Genomic DNA, 21,223 nt, shown 5'->3' with positions numbered 1-21,223 from the left:
CTGCCAGGAGGACAAGTCTGTGTCCAATGAGGATTCACACTACCCCGATGCGCCAGAGGCGAGGGAAGTAGTGCAACAGTTGGATGTGGTAGCAGGGGAGGGGAGATGCACACCAACATACTTACAGGGGCACCCACATGTGGTTTGGGAGGGGGACAGAGGATTCCCCATAAGCAAAGAATTAATGGAGCCCCCACGCTTGCCTGCCACTGGGCAGTTGTCTCTTGAGTGTTTGGGGGAGGGGGGATTGGATCTTTGCCAGAAACAAACGGACAAGGTGCCAGAAAGTTTTCCTGCCACTTGGCAGTTTTCCCTCGGATATGTGGGGGAGGGGAGCATGGCCTCCAGAAACAAAGGACAGGCCAAGGGACTATTTTCAGTTGGGCAATTAAGGGTGGACAAGGCACCCAAGGGATGGTGGACTACAACTCTCCTACCATGGATGTGTGCACCGGAGTGGCCCAGTTTTATTGTTGACTCATCTTATGACACAGGACAGCATAAACCCCCACTCCAGCTGGGTGGGAAGATATGCCTGCAGCCATGGGACCCTGGTGGGAGAAAGAGGAACTGTGTACTGCTATCTACCTTACCATCAGACCCAGGAGAAACCACAGCAGGCCAGAAACTTTGGACTTGTAAGAAATGATTACTTGGGGCTAGGGAGCCACTGGGAAACAAGGGCTAAAAAAAGTAGGGGAGGAATGTGACAAAACGAGTGTGATATGTGAATTATAGCAAATACTTTTTATAGCCTTCTTTTGCTTCCCCAGCTCACCAGACTATAACTGCATTGTCCAATAACATGTGGCTAAGGGGACATTGTAGTTCAGTGTACATATGTATATTGTTTATTGTATATTGATAACTTGAAGTAAGGTTGCTATTCATTGTATTTAAAGTAAAGCCAGGGGGATTATGGGTAGGGATCAGGTTGCCATGTGCCTGAGTAGGAAAACTAATTAGTGTCCATTGTTCTCACCAGGCTAGTCAAGACAGGCCATCTAACAGGGGAGGTTCTCTGAAAGGACAGCTCATCTTCACTCCCCTGTCCAACCCCCCCCCCCCTTTAGTCCAGCACTGACCAATGGTTAAGTAGAATAGACGCAGGGGTTTGCCCAGGGAGGGGAAAGACTGTGGAAATTAGACCTGTGATATATAAGGAACAACTCCAGGGGGGAGGGGTGCTCATGCTTGGATTTCATTCAGGAAGGTGCAAGATGGAGTTTTGAATTGTCGTTTTCTAACGCAAGTCTATATATGCAGCTGAGAGGGATCCATGGGTCATGAAGTCTGGACAGCAGGTGACTATATCTCCTTAAGTTATTGGGGTAAGGGACAGATGATGTGGTAAATCTGACTGGCATTTATTTACTGTGTGTATATAATATTCTAGTGTTGTTTGTATAACAATAAATATACTGTTGTATTTTTATAACTGCATTTTGCCTGAGTGACCATACGAATCCTAGAAGGTACTGGGTAGCACTGGGCCAGATAAACCCGGTATCTTCACAAGCGCCACCTAGCAGGATGGTGGAACAAGAACCATGGCAAAATTTTGTACCGCTGGATATACAGGCAGCAGGAAGCGTGTCTGAAGCTGAGGCTGTAAATGCAGAGATCCAATTGGAGAGCACAAGTTCCGTGAGGAGCAACAAAGGAGTTCCCCCCAGTAGATATTGCGAGGAATTCCCTAAAATAGCCTTCTGTGAACTGCAAAACATCCAAGGACTGAAAATCAAGCAGCGACTGGGAAGAGTGGAAATCAGCAAAAGACACAGATCTGACAGCTCTGAATGACAACAATTCATGGACGTAATTGACAGGCCGAGCCACCGCAAGATGATCAAGAACAAGTGGGCCTTTTGTAAAAAGCCGAATGTGGATGGAACCATTGTCCGCTACAAAGCCCGCCTTGTTGCCAAGGCATACACCCAAAAATCCAGGATTGACTACAGGGAGATTTTCTCGCCTGTTGCAAGATACAGCAGCTTCAGATTAGTCACTGCCATTTCTACAATTCATGATTTATTGCTGTACCAACTTGATTTTGATTTGGCATTCCTAAATGGGGAGTGAGTGGAGAATTACATGGAGACAGCTGAACACTATGATGATGTGTTCCAAGAGGTAAAAGTCTGCTTCCTAAAGAAACCCCTATATGACCTATAGCGAAGTGGATGTTGCTGGTATGTCAGACTGGATGCTGTACTGCTAGAGATGAACTTTATTAGGTCAGAGACTGATCACTGTTTATATCGCAACGCAATAGAAGAAAAGTTGCTCATCATAGTAGTATACGTAGATGATCGGTTGCTAACAGGCCAAGAGAAGCGCATCACCAGTGTAAAGCATCTATTGAAACAGAAACTCAGATTAAAAGACCTAGGTCCTGCAAATCATTTGTTAGGCATGAGGATTGTGCATAATCTGAAAGCTGGGACTGTTACAATTGATCAACAGGAATACATTGATGTAATACTTAAGTATGGAATGTCTGATGCAAAGCCAGCGAGCAATCCCAATAATAAAAGCATAAAAAATTATAAAAGCCATGTCACCAACAAGGAGATAGAGGAATTGAAGAAAGTTCCTTATCAAAGTCCTGTTGGGAACTTAATGTATGCAAGTATTGGGACTTACCCCAACATCACACATGCCGTGAGCCAGTTTGCAATCAAACCTGGAAAGCAACACTGGATAGCAGTAAAAGGAATCTTAAGATATCTGAAAGGTACAAGATCCTTAAAGTTGGGATTTACAAAGTCTAATAATTCAACTTTAAATAGTTTCTGTAATGCCAATTGGGGATTAGATGAGGATGATAGTCGTTCCTACACGGGATTACCTGTGTTGTGGCAGGCACAACCGTCAGCTGGGCAAGTAGAAAGCAACCCACTATTGCCCTATCCACCACTGAGGTGGAGTGCATGATACTCACAGAACCCTCAAAAGAAGCTTTATGGATAAAGCAGAGTGTGTGTGTGTGTGTGTGTGTGTGTGTGTGTGTGTGTGTGTGTGTGTGTGTGTGTGTGTGTGTGTGTGTGTGTGTGTGTGTGTGTTAGGGCCCACGACCACCAGGATGAGCTTTTAGAACAGTAGTGTAGAGATCTTGACCTTTAGCAGCCGCCTTTCCCGTAGAGCTTTATGTGCTCACAGGTACTCAGATGCCCCCAAGTCTTAGGCTCAGAATAGTAAAAGCTCATCCAAGATGGCCACAGCGCAGATGGAACCGGGGGTGCTAGCCCAGACTGAAGCAGGTGGTCAGAGGTCCATAGCAAAACAGCGAAGTCCAGAATACAAGCCAAAAGGTCAGGGGCACAGGCAAACAGGCAAGGTCCAAGGTACAGGCAAGGGTCATAACAGCAGATCAGGCAAATAGAAATCCAACAGCAGGTCAGCACGGCACAGGACTGGAACGCTATAACCAGCAGGGAGGCTAAGTCCTCCCTGCCTTACATACAGAAGGTAGCCAATCAGGGCCTTGCCCTGAAACCATCCCCAGGCACTGCCTAATAATTAAATTACACAATCAATTAACCCACAGGCTGTATTGACTTTGTCGCACGTCCCTGGCTGCCCTGTATTGCCGGGAAGCGGTGCTCAGAGTCACGGCGTCTGGCCGTTGCCCTAGCAACAGTCGGCCCGAGAACCGAAAGTGACGTCCCGGGCGTCAAGGAGACGGCCGGGACGCCAGACAGTGAGGAGAGAGAGTCGCGGCGGCTATGTACACCACCGCGGCTCGTAACAGTGTGTGAACTTACTCTTCTTTGTCAGAGTGAGACCATCAACAATGAGTGAGACAGCAAAGGTGCAATTGATTTGTCTTCTAGTACAAAGTACTACGGACAGTCCAAACACATTGCCATTAGACATCACTTTATACGTAGATTAGTGTAGAAAAAGTTATGTAGCAAATAAGGATAATGCTGCCGATATATTAACAGAGGGACTAACATCACACTTGCTGTATATGTTCCTGTTAAAATGTAGATTGGAACATTCTTTATTCATTATTGTTAAAGTTTCACAATTTGTCGGTTTCGTTTATTAACCCTGTGTTTTCTGGTTACAGAAAAAACTTTAAGAAATGTGTTTGATAAAGTGTTATTTTTTTATACATGTAACCGGAGACAGAACTGAGCGAAGAGGGGTCGCTGATGAGAAGTACACTCCGTATGCTGTCTCCTCTCACACCCTCTCTGTTGGTCCTAGTGGCAACTGGTACAGGGGGTGGTGATTATTGACATCAGCATCCTGCTGCTGTATGACCCTATCTGCATTATATAACTGTTACAACTGCTGCAGCCATTAACCCTGTGTGTACCTGCATCACTGCGGTTTGTTCTCAAATAAACCAAAAACTTGGTTAAGTATAACTCTGTGTGAACTAACATCCCTATCCAACACCTTACAGACTGAAAAAGGTTCTTGCAATAAAGATAAGGGAGGACATTAGCAAATCAAATGAGTGGCTTTTCTGGAGCCCACCTGTTGAAGTAAGACTTTAAGGGGAGCTAGACTAAATGTGATGGAGAGGATCCTAAACGGAGAGGATCCTAAACGGAGACCTCAAAGCAGGTCTCAAGTTGGATTGCTGTAAAACAAACAGTTAGGGATGGAAAATTGTTTCTTCAGTTGTTCAAAGGACTAAAATTAGTTTTTTGCATATAATTGGCAAAGGGAGGTAATGCCCAGAGTATGACAACTGTTATAACTTTTCAACTTGTGAAGTTCAGCAAAAATAGAGTTACCAGAGGTAGGCGACTCAGGATCCACATCTGTTCCCAGCGCTACTTACATCAGATTTCCATATTAATTCTGCCTGCCGAAGAAGCGTTGCAGTAGCTTTGGAAACTTTTGTATCCAACAAGACCTGGAGAGGAAAGCATCAGGGCTCTTGAGTCTCAAGGAACCCACACAAGGTAGCGGTTACTCCTTAAAAAGCCCATTACATCTCCAATTCCCCAAACATCTGCACTAGAGGGCATGGAAAAGAATGAGAGACCTTTTCATATGTGGTGGACAAGTAGATACATCCAGAATTTTTAGAAAGATGCTGAATCCCTCATAAACAGAGTCCTCAATATTAACATACAAATAGACTCTTGGACGTTATATACTTCACAAGAAATGAATCATGCCTTTAAACTTATATCCCAAATATACTTGGCCACAAGGTGTTGTGTGGCCAGGAAATGGGAAATCCTGTTTGCCCGAAATTGGAGAGATCAAAGTCAAAATATGATGGAAGGCTTTTATGGGAGGAATATGAGCACATATATCACAGAATACGTCTCTCTACAAATTCTGGAACTCATAGTTTATCCAGATCCCTTAAGTCTTTTGATGGGGATGAGAGGAGGTTATTCCACTACTTGATAATTTGGAACATCGACTGTGAGTCAGGTCTTATCACCCCATATCAGTCACCTGACCTCACTAATGTTCTTGTGGCTTAATGGATGGAAATCCCTGTAGCCATGTTCCAAAATGTAGTGGAAAAAAGCCTTCCCAGGAGAGTGGAGGCTGTTATAGCAGCAAAAGAGGAGATCAACTCCATATTCATGAGATGTTCACCAAGTCCGTATGGATGTCAGGTTTGGGTGTCCACAATACTTTTTGCCATGCAGGGTATAATAAAAAGCTTTATTAATATATGTAACTTGCAGTCAGCAGCAAAATAATTAAACCCAAAAGTTTAACGAGCCATAAATCAGGATTAATCTGGGCCCCAACATGCAGAAAGGTTCAAATCCTCTGCAACAATAAAAATAGAATAATATTAATAAACAGCCCTGAGATTTCTTGATCAAAATAGTTTAGTTGGTTGTAGTTTTTTTTCTGCTTATTAAAATGGTAATCATGGGTGTTTTAATTTCCTAACTAATTAATAACCTAGACAAATCAAATGAATTAACCTTAGGAAAACCTCCCCTCTTTATCATTGAGGCAGTGTAGCACAATCCCAACCCTCCATGCTATGAGCTTTAAACATATACAGTCAGGAAATATGTAGTTAATACAGCACCTAGATACACAGGCGTTCAATGTTTTGAACAGTGCACAGCATTACATACACCTCTTGTCCTAGCTGCTGGAATACCTCAGACTGCCAAAGTTTTCCAGTACTGGGAGAATAGATCTCTGTTTCCTATCCTATCGCCAGTATAACAGAATTATAAATTATGAACCCCTCAAATATCCCCACAAAAAATCCAGAAAGACCTGTTGGGTCCTGAGTGGAATTAGCATCTGTGCACAAAGTTTTATTATAGAACTTTCTTTGAGTGAGAGATTAGGAACCACTCAGTAAAGCATTCCGCATAAGCCCCCCGTGTAGCAGTCGAACACTGCATTGGTCCACAAAATGACACCGCTGAAAAGCAGAGAATGTTAAGGATTACGGCTCAGTCCATCTTTCAGCTCTTCCGGTTTGAAGACTCCATGCTCTGTGATTATTCCAGTGATCAGTTCATTGGGAGTGACATCAAAAGCGGGGTTCCAGACCTGAATACCTGGGAGGAGAAGGGCATTAGCATACCTAGTAATTTAATAAATAATTTCCCCCACTTTTCCCCCTAAGTACCCACCTGGAGCTGCCACGCGGACACCATTTATATCGGTCAGCTCGTGGCTGGGCCTCTCCTCGATCACAATGCTGGTTCCAGTAGGCAAGCTGAGGTCACACGAGGTGCTTGGCGCAGCCACGTAAAACGGGATTCCATGATACTTGGCAATGACGGCCAACTGGTATGTTCCAACCTTATTAGCGGTATCACCATTAGCCACCACCCGGTCGGCTCCCACCACAACAGCTGGGGACAGGAATGGAATTGGATGAGGGAAAGGCAATCAACTTGGTCTTGCTTTTCCTAAATGGGTATTAAAAATTGTAGTTGGGGCCAATAATTAATAAGTTTACATTGTTACAAAATATTTTCAATGAAAAAATGAAAAAGGGTAAAACTAGACAATGTCAAGGAAGTTTGTCTTTCTGTCAGCATAATAACACTGTAAAGTTTGTAAACCCACGTCAAGATCCAGACATTCGGCCTAACCGATGAACATCCACATTTCTGGCAACACACTTGTGGCTGAATTGGAAAAATTGTACCACTCTGTCCTTAGGCAGGCTGGATCCAATAAGGCCCAATCATAGCAGTGGGTAAACGACCACACATACACAGAGATGAGGTTATCGGACATTTGTTTTTTCAGGCCTTAAATGATTAAAATCCAGAAATAGAATTGTTCTTCGTGAAGCCTCACGTGGCAATTTCAAGCCAATTTTGTCTAAATCACCCAAATTGTCTGACACAATTTCCCTGTGTGGGACCAACTCAAGAGATAGGAACAGCAACAGTCCCTTCAATCAGTGAGTGACACCAAAGAACCACAAGTCTCACCAATACCAAGGACAAAATGACTAAGAACATATTATGGTCATGTGCTACTTACCGTTGACCTGACGCTCTCTCATGGTGACTGCCGCCATGCTGTCTGTGATCAGAGTGGCTGGAATCTTCTCATATACCAACTCATACGCAGTAAGCCTGGAGCCCTGGTTATAGGGTCGGGTCTCTGTGCAGAAGACGTGGGACAGACGGCCAAGGGCGTGTAGGGAGCGCACCACACCTGCCACAAAGCCACAGATGATGAGAGGAGATAGGAAACATTAAACAACCCCACATAGGAGACGGTGTTAAGCTGTGCACACGTGGATAACATAGCAGCGCAGTGGGAGGGCAGAGAAACACAATTAATGTACAATTTGGCCCCACATGGAGTAAGCCAAATTGAACAAGAATCTTAACATAAAAAACACCTGTATAAAAAAGTACCAGCTGCTAGAACACTTTAAAATACATAATGGTGAAACACTCCCTTCATAAATAAAATTATATCAACTCCTAAATCAGTGCTCAACCAATAATGGAGCCAGTATGAGAGAAACGGGAGCGCTGGGGGTCTCGTGTGGTTGAAGGTGACTAGGGTCTGGGGAATGACAGATGGACACGTTTAAATAATGGATAGAGCACAGAAAGATCCTCCTCTCTGGAGGCGTGGATCTGAATTGTCAAGCAATATATTTACACCATAAAGCAAGCACAAAACGTCAACATAGGTCTTCTCTTACCCAGTGCAGTGCCATAGCCAGCGGTGGCCAGTGACCCCGTGTTGCAGTGCGTCATTATACCGACCCCACCCGTGATGCCTGTAGTCTGAAGGATGTGTTGCGCTCCTAGGTCTCCGATCATGCGATTGTCTTTGACGTCCTTCTCCAGAAGAGATTCTGCCCACTGGATGACACTGAGAGGAGAACAGAGAGTGCAGGGTTTGAGGTGGAAAGAAGAAAAGCACAAGTGACTGAAATAACTAAACCCTGGTATAACTGGCCACATATGTACCTCTCGGTCAGACCTTGGATGGTGACCCCTGGCTGTTCTGCTCTCTGTGTCAGGAATGAATTAAGTTCATCTCCTGCTCGCTTCATGTTGACTGCAGTGGGCCGGGCACTGATCAAGTGATCCATTGATTCGCGGACAAAAGTAAGTAGGTCAGGCAACTGCTGTGGGGGACTGGAGGTCAGCTCCACTGCCAAGCTCAGGGACCCCACAATGGCGATTGCTGGAGCTCCACGGACCTAGACAAGAGGATGTAGCCTTACTCATTTTGTGTATTTATTTTATAGTAACTCCTAGTTCTGACAGTAATGGCCGTTTACAGATAACAGAAGCGTAAAATATTACTGCACATCAGTTATCCCTGTCCTCTACATCATCTTATCAGGGTTATTATCAATCGGTGGTAATCATTAAACCGAAGGCTGAAATTCCAACACTACACCAATAGGGTAATCACGACTCGCCTACTTTCCGACTCTGATGAAGTTAGACATCTTGAAATAGTGATACAGAATAATTTCAGGCTATTAAGGGGGCAATGGAAACACCTGACCGCTGTATAATGTAGAAGGCTATTGAAAAAACATTATACAGCGGTCGGATGTTTCCATTGCCCCCTTAATAGCCTGAATTGAACTGTCGACCTTACAAGTGATGCCAAGGTCACTGTCGCTATGTGTGTTTGCCGAAATTATTCTATATTGCTATTTCAAGATGTCTAATTTCATGAGAGTCGGAAGGTAGGTGAGTCGTGATTACCCTATCGGTCTAACCAGTGTCGGAATTTCACCCTTCGGTATCACGTACCCCTCCCATTATCTGCAGCAGGCAATATAACATTTTTAAAGGTCCTAGCATGTGACCTTTTCTGCCACCAGGGGGCAGCACATTACCTTTGTGGACAAGCATCAAAACATATTATAAGATCAGAAGATCAGTCAGAACTGTTCACTCAGCCCATATAAATTGATCAAAGACTGGATAATCAATCTTGCATTCCTACTAATATGTCAAATTGGAAATACAGTACAAAATAGTTCACACAGATCTATCCAAAACATGCCTGTTTTAGGTAATACCATGTCCCCATGTTGGCTGATATCAGCCGATGAGAACACGTCACCATCCAATCACACACTAACCTGCTACATAGACTGTGTGACTGCTCACTCTGTGACATCACCATATCTAGATAGAGGACCGAGAAGGGTAAATTACCCCTTAGTGGAAAAATGAGCACTAAATATTCATGTTGGGCATAAGGTCGGAAATTCTGAAAAGGTCAATGCTATACACATAAGGACCTCTCACCTATTCTCATATATTTGAGACATAGATGTCTTTGAGGGATATTTTTTTCCCTACGCCCATTAGAGTTCCAGTCCATGAAACCAAAAAAAATCTGCAAATATTAATGTGAAAAACATGCTATTAGCATGATTCAGCATTCACAATAAAGGGACATTTAAATGTGCAAATTGGTAGTAGTCATCATTACAACGACCAGAATGCCGACAACAGTTATAGCGACACTAAAATACAGATTGCTATAATACCAACATGTAGAAACTAAACCGACAGCCAACAGCCAACCGACAGGAAAAACCGACAGCCAACATTTCCGACAGGAGAAAATGCCGGCAGTGTGACTGCTGACACTCACATTGCCGGCATCAAGGGAGCAATGCGAGGAACAAACGCCTGTATAATTGTCCAATCCTTACTAAAAGACATTAAAAAAAAAAAAAGCATGGGGGTCCCCCCTATAAAATCTATTAACCCTAGCGTTGCCAAGGTTAATGGTGTTTATAGCATGCACCCCCACACTTTTTATTTTATGTTTTTTTTAGTAAAGGTTGGACATTATACAGCCACCGAAGACTCACATTGCCCTCTTAACGCAGGCAATGCGAATGTCGTCATGTTAAGTGTCGGTTTCTCCTGTGGGTGTTTATACCTGGGCTGTCGGAAGTGTTGGCTATCAGTTTTTAGGTGTGCATTTCCTTCATGTCGGTATTATAGCAATCAGCATTTTAGTGCCGCTATAACTGTTGTCGGCATTCCAGTCATTGATAGTTATTTCACACCTCACCCCTTTAAATGTGACTATATAAATCAAGTTCAAAGTGTATCAGCTTCTACTTGGAAGCCTTAGAATTAAGTAACAAGCTAGCAAGTTAAAAAGAAAATCCAGAACATTTGCAAAAACAAGGACCAACATGTGTACACTGCTTGTACAGTTCTTCAGATTGTCACTGTGTAGGCTGAACATAAAGAATCAGAAATATCCCCATCTGGTGTATTTTCAAGTACTATCCTAGGAACGGACATTGAAGGCCCAGTCAACCCCAAAATTTAAATGTAAAAATATGACCATGGCTGTAAAATACATTGATTAGCAATAACCTGACTTTTTGCTGAAGCTGTATTAAAAAGAATCACACAACCTATTACACACAGCTAAAGTTCCTCCCCCATCTTTACGGCAATGTACTGATGGGATCTCATACAGGTCAAGAGGCTGATTAGGAGATATTTGAGTTATGGGCACATCAGTAGGCTCTGCCCCGGTGTACAGAGCCACCGATCCCCACTGTGCATTAGTGCAGTGCAAGTCTGCAAAGCAGTCATTCAAACTATATCTACACACTAGTCTGTAGGAGGGAGATGCAGGAAGGGGGCAGTGTAAGTAGAGTATGGTGTGACTAGAAGTCTACTGACATCATCACCTGGGCTGTGCAATGTGTGCGACACCCACTGCATCATCAGGCCAATGCCCGCTCAGTGTTCACTAGGGTAGGTATGGAGTCACTATGTGCTCTGCATTATGTCCCACCTTACAGACAGCTAAGTGTCAGCTCTGTGAGTGCTAAACCACCCCCAATATTACACTGCCACAAACCAGGTCTATACATTGCATTTTTGGTGGGGTTTACTGTGAGCACCTTATTATTTAGAACAGTTTTTACAAAGACTTGATCACGTGGTATTGTTAGTGTCACGTGGTATGGGTACCGCCCTCCATAGTCCCCGCCCCTGTCAGTAAGGTCCGGCCCCTCTCACCTTCATGGTCCGGATGGCCTCGGCCCCCTCCCGCACCCCGGTCACCGGATCATACTGACTCCTCTGCGGCAGCAGCAGCTGGTTCAGAACCTGCAGCGACCCGCGGCTGTACCGTACGGACTCCAGAGACATGGCGAAAGCGGCACTTCCGGGGGGCGGGGCTATAACCACGTGTCTATCAGCACGGGGGAAGGGGGGGGGGGGTGTTATATAATCATTACTGTGCTCCAATAGCGGTGCTGATAACTGTCCATCACTATCGCTAATAGGCCCACTCCATATATCACCCCCCCCCCCTATATATCACATCCCTCCCATCACTGATAGACCCCCCCCCTATATATCACATCCCCCCCATCACTGATAGACCCCCCCCCCCTATATATCACATCCCTCCCATCACTAATAGACACCCCCCTCTATATATCACATTCCTCCCATCACTGATAGATCCCCCTCTATATATCACATCCCCCCCATCACTGATAGACCCCCCCCCCTATATATCACATCCCTCCCATCACTAATAGACACCCCCCCCCTATATATCACATTCCTCCCATCACTGATAGACCCCCCCTATATATTACATCCCTCCCATCACTGATAGACCCCCCCCTATATATCACATCCCTCCCATCACTGATAGACCCCCCCTATATATCACATCCCCCCCATCACTGATAGACCCCCCCTATATATCACATCCCTCCCATCACTGATAGACCCCCCCTCTATATATCACATCCCTCCCATCACTGATAGACCCCCCTCCTATATATCACATCCCCCCTCTATATATCACATCCCTCCCATCACTGATAGACCCCCCCCCATATATCACATCCCCCCTCTATATATCACATCCCTCCCATCACTGATAGACCCCCCCCCTCTATATATCACATCCCTCCCATCACTGATAGACCCCCCCTCTATATATCACATCCCTCCCATCACTGATAGACCCCCCCCCTATATATCACAGCCCTCCCATCACTGATAGACCCCCCCCTATATATCACATCCCTCCCATCACTGATAGACCCCCCCCCTATATATCACATCCCTCCCATCACTGATAGACCCCCCCCCTATATATCACATCCCCCCCATCACTGATAGACCCCCTATATATCACATCCCCCCCATCACTGATAGACCCCCCCTCTATATATCACATCCCTCCCATCACTGATAGACCCCCCCCTATATATCACATCCCTCCCATCACTGATAGACACCCCCCTATATATCACATCCCTCCCATCACTGATAGACCCCCCCTATATATCACATCCCCCCCATCACTGATAGACCCCCCCTATATATCACATCCCTCCCATCACTGATAGACCCCCCCCTATATATCACATCCCTCCCATCACTGATAGACCGCCCCCTATATATCACAGCCCTCCCATCAGTGATAGACCCCCCCCCTATATATCACATCCCTCCCATCACTGATAGACCGCCCCCTATATATCACAGCCCTCCCATCAGTGATAGACCCCCCATATATATCACATCCCTCCCATGACTGATAGATCCCCCTCTATCTACCACAGCCCTCCCGGCACTGATATACATAGAGGGGGGAACATCATAATGAATGCACCCCACCCAACAACAACATAGGGTGGACTCAATAAATGCCAGCAATAATGAAATGCAATAATATTATTGATCTATTGTCTGATGAATCCTTTTTACAAACCGAGCATCCTTAGCAGATATGACATCCAAAATGTAAAGTTTGAAGCGATTACTGCTCGCTGCTTGCTGAAGCCCACGCCCTGCGGGTCTAGGTGGTCAAGGCCTGTGTTGAATGTGCCCTCGGAATCCCAGTCACTTCAGATAGTTTCCTTATAGGCCTGTGCAATGACTTCATGGATGCATCTTGTGAGTGGATCTTTGGATGGCAATGCCATTGTCCTGAGCTGAGACTTCAGGGTAAATGTACGAAACAGCGTTTTTATGCCCAAATGTAGTAAAGGCAAAACTGATGAGAAACTTACCAAAAACTGTTGTTTCATCCAGCAAAGCATTCAACATCGCAGTCCCCGCTTTTTAACTTTGACTACGAACCACCAAATGTATGAAACGGCGTGATAGTGAAGCGAATATTTGATTACGAACAGGGCAATCGTTACAGATGATAGTAACATTTATTATCGCATGTGCAACTTATCACCTTGCTCATTCGTGCTTGGGTCACTCCTTCTGATTTTCCTACCCCCCAGGATATCGCTCATATAGGGCAAAACAGAGATCCCCTGCTTCCAGAGAACCGCCATTAGAACTACTGGTACTTTGGTGAAAATTATCAGGAACATAGACAGGCCCATTGGTAGGTATATAGATTGGCTAGAATATCTAGCACCCACCACTCCTGGGTGGTTAGTGACCAAATCTTTACATAATTATAAATCCTGCTACCCACAGTGGACTCTTGGGATTGCCTCAGCTGAGAGTCATTGGTAGTTTTTTTGCCGCTAAGGGGACCAAAAAAAAAAAATCTGTTTAGATGTATTACCCCCAAAACTGCTTAGAATACTATATGCCAAGGGAATAGCAACCTGCTTCCTTAAAGAGTGGAGCGAGGAAACTCATCACCAAAGAGTAAATAAAGTTATTTCAGTATGGCCAAATTAATCTTGGACTGCAGATATAGCACTGCAGGATGTAGTCAACTAGCTCTTCTAGTCCCTACAATTGTATCCAATAAATGCCTGATGGAAGAAAACAAAATCTTTCTTCATAGAGAATATTTCAACTTTTTGTTGAGTATCAGTCTACAATGCATCCAGCAAAACCTTAAGGAGCCTGAAGCTATAACCACTGCAGACTTAATTGCAGTCCTTGCCAAAACATGCAGCCTTTTGACCCACTTTTCCATTTTCCTGTCCATTGGATCATTTTAACAGATCCCCATCTTCCAAGGAATGGTAGTCTTCACAGAAAGATTGTCTATCGCTGCTTCACTGTCCATGATACGTTCAGTCAAGGCTCTTGGACTGTAAGATTGACATTTGTCTGGTTGCTACTACTGTATTAATGAATCTCTAATAAGCAGATGTAAAAAGAAAACCCCGTTAATGCTGGTTCACTTCAAAGAAGGCATCTTGCAAAGTTCAGGGTTGATGCATCCTCATGGCTTTATAATGCTTCAGAAGTACCTCTAATATCTCTATTAAAGTATCTGGGTTCTTCTCAGATCTCTCTCTGTTCACTATCAGAGGACCAAGCCTGCTCCTTAGGATTCTCCATATATAAACCCATCTGTGACCTGATTCTTTTGGCACCTTAATTTGGTATAAAAAAAAAAAAAAAGAACACCCTCCGCACTATATGTCAATAGTTCTTTTATTTCGTCCTCAATCAAATTTTATATCATATTGTATATATTTATCTACAAGAGCATGCTCCCTCAGTTGTATACAGATTAATTAAAAAAAATCTAGACAAACTACTTTCACTGTGTGGCATTAAAAGAGGTACACTAACATATGCTACTAGATTCAACTAACACCCAAGATGTCCACACTGGACAAAAAGGAAAATATACAAATAAAATTGAACTTCTACTAGATATCAAGAAGACTAAGGTTTAAAAGGCAAAATATAACGAATTAAAAAATACTGGCCCATAAAGTGCAGATTTTCTCTTAAACTACTGAAACTTCTGGGATTGGACCCCAAATGAGCTGAAATATCAGAATAGTTATATAATACTGTGATATTCTTTATAAACTTTAGACAGGATAATGTGCTAGATATTAATCTGTTTCAGACATTAAAAACTTGTTATTCCAATGTCTGCTCCTTTTTGTACGACCTCTTGTAAGGCTTAATCATGAGATTGTTTACAGTGTATCACTGATTATAGCTGGTAATTATGAACACTCAGCGCACAGGTGATCGCATCGCATGACACGCGATGCGGCCGCCTCATCAATTACGCGGCCGTGTCACGTGACTGTCGCCTGTGCGCCCCCCAGGCTTAAACTTGCCAGCCCGCACCTTGCCCCAATATACTGCCTCACACTGGCACATAATGAGCACTCGTTATACACAGCAAGGCACAAACCAGTAATCAAAGGGTTAGCACTCAACCCCTCAAGGTTTTGACAAATGTACAAGCTGGCACCCACTCAGCTTGGTATACAAATGTATTCACAATTCACCCCTCAGGATTTAAAGGTTTAACATGGTCAAGCAATCTCTCCTAGACAGGCAGTGAATTTGTTTAGAGCATTAAGGACATCACTAATATTGCTAACTACCCAAATATTGGATTTACTATACAAAAAGTACAATGCTTACAGGTTATATACATAAAAAAAAACCAAAAAAAAAAACCATACAAATAAAAAAAAGTTGCAAAATAGGTAAAATTCAGAGTATAACTTAGACAAGTTGGTATATTCTGCGCCAAGGGAAATTGGCTTGAAGGTAGACAGCTTATCAATGATTGATTTCCCAAAAGACTGAGTTTGTCCCTTCACAACACAGGTTTTTAAGCAAACTCAAATAGGACTGTATTCACAGGGGCAGTGTGGATGCTAATGTGGGGGTGGAAATGTCCCTTGAGTGTCACCTAAGGCTATTTCAAAACTATTCCTAAGTTTTAACTGTCTTATATCCCAGAAACATTACTCCCCTGTCATTAAACCGGTCATAATCTGTCACATTTTAATACCATTTTAATAACATGATGGAATTATAACAATATGACATACATTTCCCAAAGACATGTGACTACAGCTTCTCCCTGTACCGCTTGTGCCTGTAATTCACAACAATGCTGTGGTTTCTGCCCCTCAATATGGAATGGCACATGGATTTCAGAAAACATGAAGGCATTTTCTTTGAGGTTCATATTCTTATATACCTGCAGAGCCCTTACGTGTGGCCTTTGTCTACAAGGATCTCAAGCTGTGAACGGCTCCTTACAGTCTCTCTGTGTCAAAAACTATGTCAGGATGCCGCTTACCCCAGGGGCCTTTAAACCTGCTCAGCTTTCCCTGAAAGTGTTGCTGTTATCTTTTAAACAGAGGTGGACAGCAGCACCAAGTAAACACACACCAGACCCTCTGACTTCATATTTTACACCTTAGTAGCTCAATTTATCAACAGATTCATTCGATATAACATAATTACAATATAGGTATGATTAGGCCTTATTCCCCACAGGTATGTTATTGGTTAATCCTTGTAATTGCTCTGTTAACTACAGGATGCACATCCATTTGGTAGAAATTGCATGCACAAGAACGTTATACACCAGGGTACCAATCACTGGCTCCAAATAAAAGCATGTCATTGGTCATGAAAATTCAGAGCATATTGATAGGTCAGACTCTCACCTAGAGCGACAATCTATGTTAGACTAGATGCATGTCAGATTCTATTCCATACTATTTAATCTTTGCTCTATATGACACTCCTGAATGCCTGAGCATGAGACTTGAAAATTATATACTAAATAAAGGGTTTTTATCAAGTGTCTGTTCAGGATTAATAAATTGTATTAGTTAATATATCATATTGAATGTATACGTATACATGAATTAGGCAGATTTATTAGCCTTCATTCAAATATATGTATTCCACATATTGCACAAGAAACCGGAGCATGTAAGTAGATCCATAACTCACAAAGATAAGAGTTATAATCAATTTATATCAAGTTCTATTCATATTAAACACTTCTCACTCTGTAGAACGTACTTAAATCTCTGAACATGTGGACTTAACAGTAATAGGTCATACTTGCCAACTCTCCCAGAATGGCCAGGAGACTACGTATTTCTGGGTAGGTCTCCCTGGAGTTGGCAAGTATGTAACAGGTATTCAGTGTAGTCAGTCAATATCTACATGGCATTAGTCAGGTTCCATCATTTGGCACCTTGGAAGCATACAAATAGTCTTCAGCATCATCCAGTTCATTAATTCTTTAAACTGCTCAAGAAGCCCATTTGGTTCCTTCCTGACTTGGGGCGCACACTTCACACATAAGGGCTCTTCACAATCTACCAGCAGTTCTGCCACATGCTACAAAGACCCTATGGTGGGTTTTGTTGGGATTATATTTCGCCACAGGCTGTACAAGGGTAAGAAATAAATTCTACAGCAGATATACATTGCACCCCTAACTAGTGTGCTTACCTAAATATGGTGCTCTTTGGGGAGGACTACAGGTCACTCTCCCCAAATAATGCTAAATCTACAGTAATGCCTCCTTGCGAAGTTAATTAAAGTCTTACTTGTACAGCGGATACATTGACTGGCGTGACCAGTTTATGACGTTGAGATCACATTACATAAACTTTACTGTCTGCTTATAGACAGAAACAGTATGCCCTCACTCACATGTACTGCATCTGGCAGCAAACGGTGGTCCCAAGGAGCCGCCACCTACCTAGGCTAGTATTCCTCTGTGCAGAACAATGCAAAGACCTTTCTTATTCTGCTCTGAGAATTGCTAGGCAAGTCCCCAATGAAAAAAGCCCTCTACCATTCGCTTAGACAGTAAAGAGACGCTTAGAGGTAGGCGTTCTCACACTATACCCTTCAGAGGGGTTTCCTTTTCCGTTCTCTGCTGACCAGAGCGTTCACACATTTGTTAGGTCTGCCAGGGAGTCCAAGGCGGAAACAAATCTACAAGATCCTTCAAATCCATACAGGTTGAGAGTGGATCAGGGAGGTGTTCAATGTTTCTCTACAGATCAATCTGTTCTGGAAGACATCTCGGCAATTAGGGGGGGAATATTTGATGTATATAGAATTATAGGGCCATATACAGAAGAATGGGGAAGAGGTTATGTACATCAGTATTCAGTTTTTCTAACAAGGTTTTCAGCGCCTTCACAGAACATTAAATGCTCTGATCTGTCCCTTTAGGATGAAAGCCAATGAATCGCCGTTCTACCATCAATCCTTAGCCATCCTTGTGTTGCACTACAAAATGTGGCCTCTGAGGACTTGTGTAGTTATCCATTTCACTTTGAGGCATAAGTAGGAAGCCCCAGCCATTACTAGACACAGGATAAAGTAGTGGTCTTTAAATAGAAGGTGAACCAGCCTTTTGTAAGTATTGATTAATCGAGCTTCCAGATCATCCTGGATAAACCTACCCAAAACCCTAGTATGTTGAATACTTTTGTGTCAAAAAAACCCAAAAAGTATTATAGGAGCGATACCTTTGTTGTCTAACCAAAATAATTTTTTATATTTGCTAGAATAGGATTCCAGATACCATATTTCATGTTAAGTTTAAACATAGGAGGATGGGAAGCCAAGTGTCTTAGTCACCATTGGACAAGCCTAGCTAGGTAGGGGGTACATCCTATCCCCGGGTTTGATGGCAGCTATTCAGCACCAGCATTGACAGTCGAGAATAGAAACACCAGGAGCCAGTTTCCACACAGCTTGGACATTCTAGTATAAAAAAAAATCCACCCCCAAGACCACCATTGCCATCTGCTCTCTTCTGCCTTTCAGTCACATATTCATGGTACATTGAGTGCAGGAGATATGACAAATAACCAGAAGCCAAATAGAACACTGCCGAATCTGTCTCCTCCCCCATTTCCAGACTAAAAATGTTATACAGGTGACCAGGGGAAGCGGTCACAGCAGGATACAGAAACCTGTATACAATAACATGGATGTCCAAGATAATTGAGGAAGCCGTGCTGTAAGGACCAGGCACGGAGCCACTGTAACATCTTCTAACACAATACTTGTAGGATGGACAGAAGCCACAGGGTGGCTATACAGACAGCATACTTGTTTGTAATAAGATGAAAACAAAAGACTTAAGGCTAGAAAGATAATGCAGGCGCTTTGAATGTTTTAGTTTCCTACTATTGGCAAACAGAAATTTAATTCAAGTAAGACGGAGTTTTACAACATGCAATCCATTTGCAGTTAATCCATTTTCTCAAACTCAGTTGCTGGAAATGAATGCCGAGATCTTGGCTCTGCAGAACACATTTGGCTCACAACAAGAAGCGTTTATGTAACCACTTTAGTAAGTTCCTTAAGATAGATTCAATGGACCAATAAAGTGTGCAATAGACAAGCATACCTAGAGAACACGACGGACTGATCAGAGATCACACAAACCGTCTTAGCTACATGAATGAAGCTTGGGCCATAGGCACTATTTCGCCACTTATTATTCACCCCCTCCCTCACAAATACCCCATCATGTGATCCCTGTGGCATGTGCAACCTTACAAAACAAAAAACCTGAACGATTTGTTTAGTTACACTTGCAGAACAAGGACAATCATTACATACACAAGGGGGGGGGGGGACTTGCACGTTTTTATTTGTGTTCAACTAGGGACAATCCCAAGAATTATACCAACTAATTATGCTGTGATTTTAGTTTACAGATTTTTTTATTTCTATGTCTACAAGTTAGGTGGCAGCAGAACATTTAACAAGACTATTCAGCTGTAACCCAACATGGATTTGGTGAATTCTTATAGTCACCCCTCAAGTTGTGTTTCAGTAAGCAGACAATATCCCAATATGGGTTAAGTATTTCAAGCTGTCCTTTTTCAGTCCCCTTTCTTTGCTCTGTGTGCTGACAAGACCTAAGCACAAAGATGCAACTCGAGTATAAACAAATTAAGGGAAGAGTGGATTACAAGATTATGTCTGTAAATGAGAGCAACACAATTTCCTGAACCCCCACAAGGTGGCAGTCACATTTATATATCCAAGCCATAATAAAGCTGTACTCCAGTAAATCGTTCAAGTCAATGTATTCTGAAGATAAAACCATGAACGTACAAATCCTATTTGGAAATTAGTGACAATATACATAAACATTGCATATCACCTTTTAAATGCACACATATTGCAACACTACCAATTACTTCACCAATACCGCACATGAACTTTTCTTTTTTTTTGCTGCTGGCCTCCCAGTGATGGCCGGCAGGTTTACATTTTCATTCTCCATTCAGGTGTGCCAAAATATATAAGCTTCACATTTTCCATTGAGTGCAATTCTGTCTCGCTCATAAAAATATAAACCCACATACATTTGTGCTACAGTACAATGCTAACGTCACAAAAACAGCCAATTTTCTTTCTTCAATGAATTGGACAATGTCCGACATTAGCCGTAACATACATACATGTACACTGGTAACTGACTTTCCCCTGCAAGTCATTTCCTGTAACACGTACTCCTCTCCCCTGTATTTAATTAAGCCCCCAGTCTCTGGACATGAACAATAAGCAGGTAGAGATGTTTCTGGTTATCACACGAGGCTTCTCAGGGCCATCAATAGGCTGAACGTGTGCTGTATGGTGATGACATCACTGCTCACAGCCAGCAGTGTGCTTTACCAAGGGACAATTTTACTATATCCTGCTTCTATACAAACCCACATACAGATATTATTGTGTCCAGATATTCGGAGGCACTAAAGGGTTTGTCCCGCAGAAAAAAAAAGTAAATGGCCTGCTATTGAGGACATGGCTGGCTGTTACTCCGCACCCAGAAATATACACATGCCTTCCAAGTAAACCCCATTTAACGAATCCAAGCGTCACTTGTTCCGACTCCAGGGCGGCAACGTGCCGCAGTTCTACCCAAGTACAGGATGCAAACAAGACTAGGTGTTTTTTTTTTCTTTCACAGATTTATTGCGACTCCCTAAAGTGTTCCAAACACAGCATAGATTTCATCACAAGAAACGTTTAAACAGGCATCTCGC

General features: G+C 43.1%; 1 protein-coding gene across 1 annotated transcript; it reads right to left on the bottom strand.

The window, feature by feature from the left end:
- Positions 1 to 5,633: 5,633 nt before the first annotated feature.
- On the bottom strand, positions 5,634 to 11,646 carry MRI1 (methylthioribose-1-phosphate isomerase 1). The gene is made up of 6 exons (XM_075205043.1): positions 11,475 to 11,646; positions 8,415 to 8,650; positions 8,144 to 8,316; positions 7,465 to 7,641; positions 6,597 to 6,821; positions 5,634 to 6,521 (listed from the first exon to the last, which is right to left on the bottom strand). Exons 1-6 carry the CDS (start codon positions 11,604 to 11,606, stop codon positions 6,400 to 6,402), a joined length of 1,065 nt encoding a protein of 354 aa, XP_075061144.1. The 5' UTR covers positions 11,607 to 11,646; the 3' UTR covers positions 5,634 to 6,399.
- Between the last annotated feature and the right edge of the window lie 9,577 nt (positions 11,647 to 21,223).

Source organism: Mixophyes fleayi, chromosome 4 (assembly GCF_038048845.1).
Source record: "Mixophyes fleayi isolate aMixFle1 chromosome 4, aMixFle1.hap1, whole genome shotgun sequence".
In the NCBI taxonomy this organism is placed as follows: domain Eukaryota; kingdom Metazoa; phylum Chordata; class Amphibia; order Anura; family Limnodynastidae; genus Mixophyes; species Mixophyes fleayi.
This window is presented reverse-complemented; position numbering and strand designations above follow the sequence as displayed.

What these genes read in the sequence shown, in the direction of transcription:
- MRI1 (XM_075205043.1), bottom strand. Translation starts at nt 11,606, where the DNA reads ATGTCTCTGGAGTCCGTACGGTACAGCCGCGGGTCGCTGCAGGTTCTG. An exon ending in ATCCAAGGTCTGACCGAGAG is followed by an intron (nt 8,317 to 8,414) that starts GTACATATGTGG and finishes TTCTCCTCTCAG; the next exon opens with TGTCATCCAGTGGGCAGAAT. An exon ending in TGGCTATGGCACTGCACTGG is followed by an intron (nt 7,642 to 8,143) that starts GTAAGAGAAGAC and finishes GCTTTGTGGCAG; the next exon opens with GTGTGGTGCGCTCCCTACAC.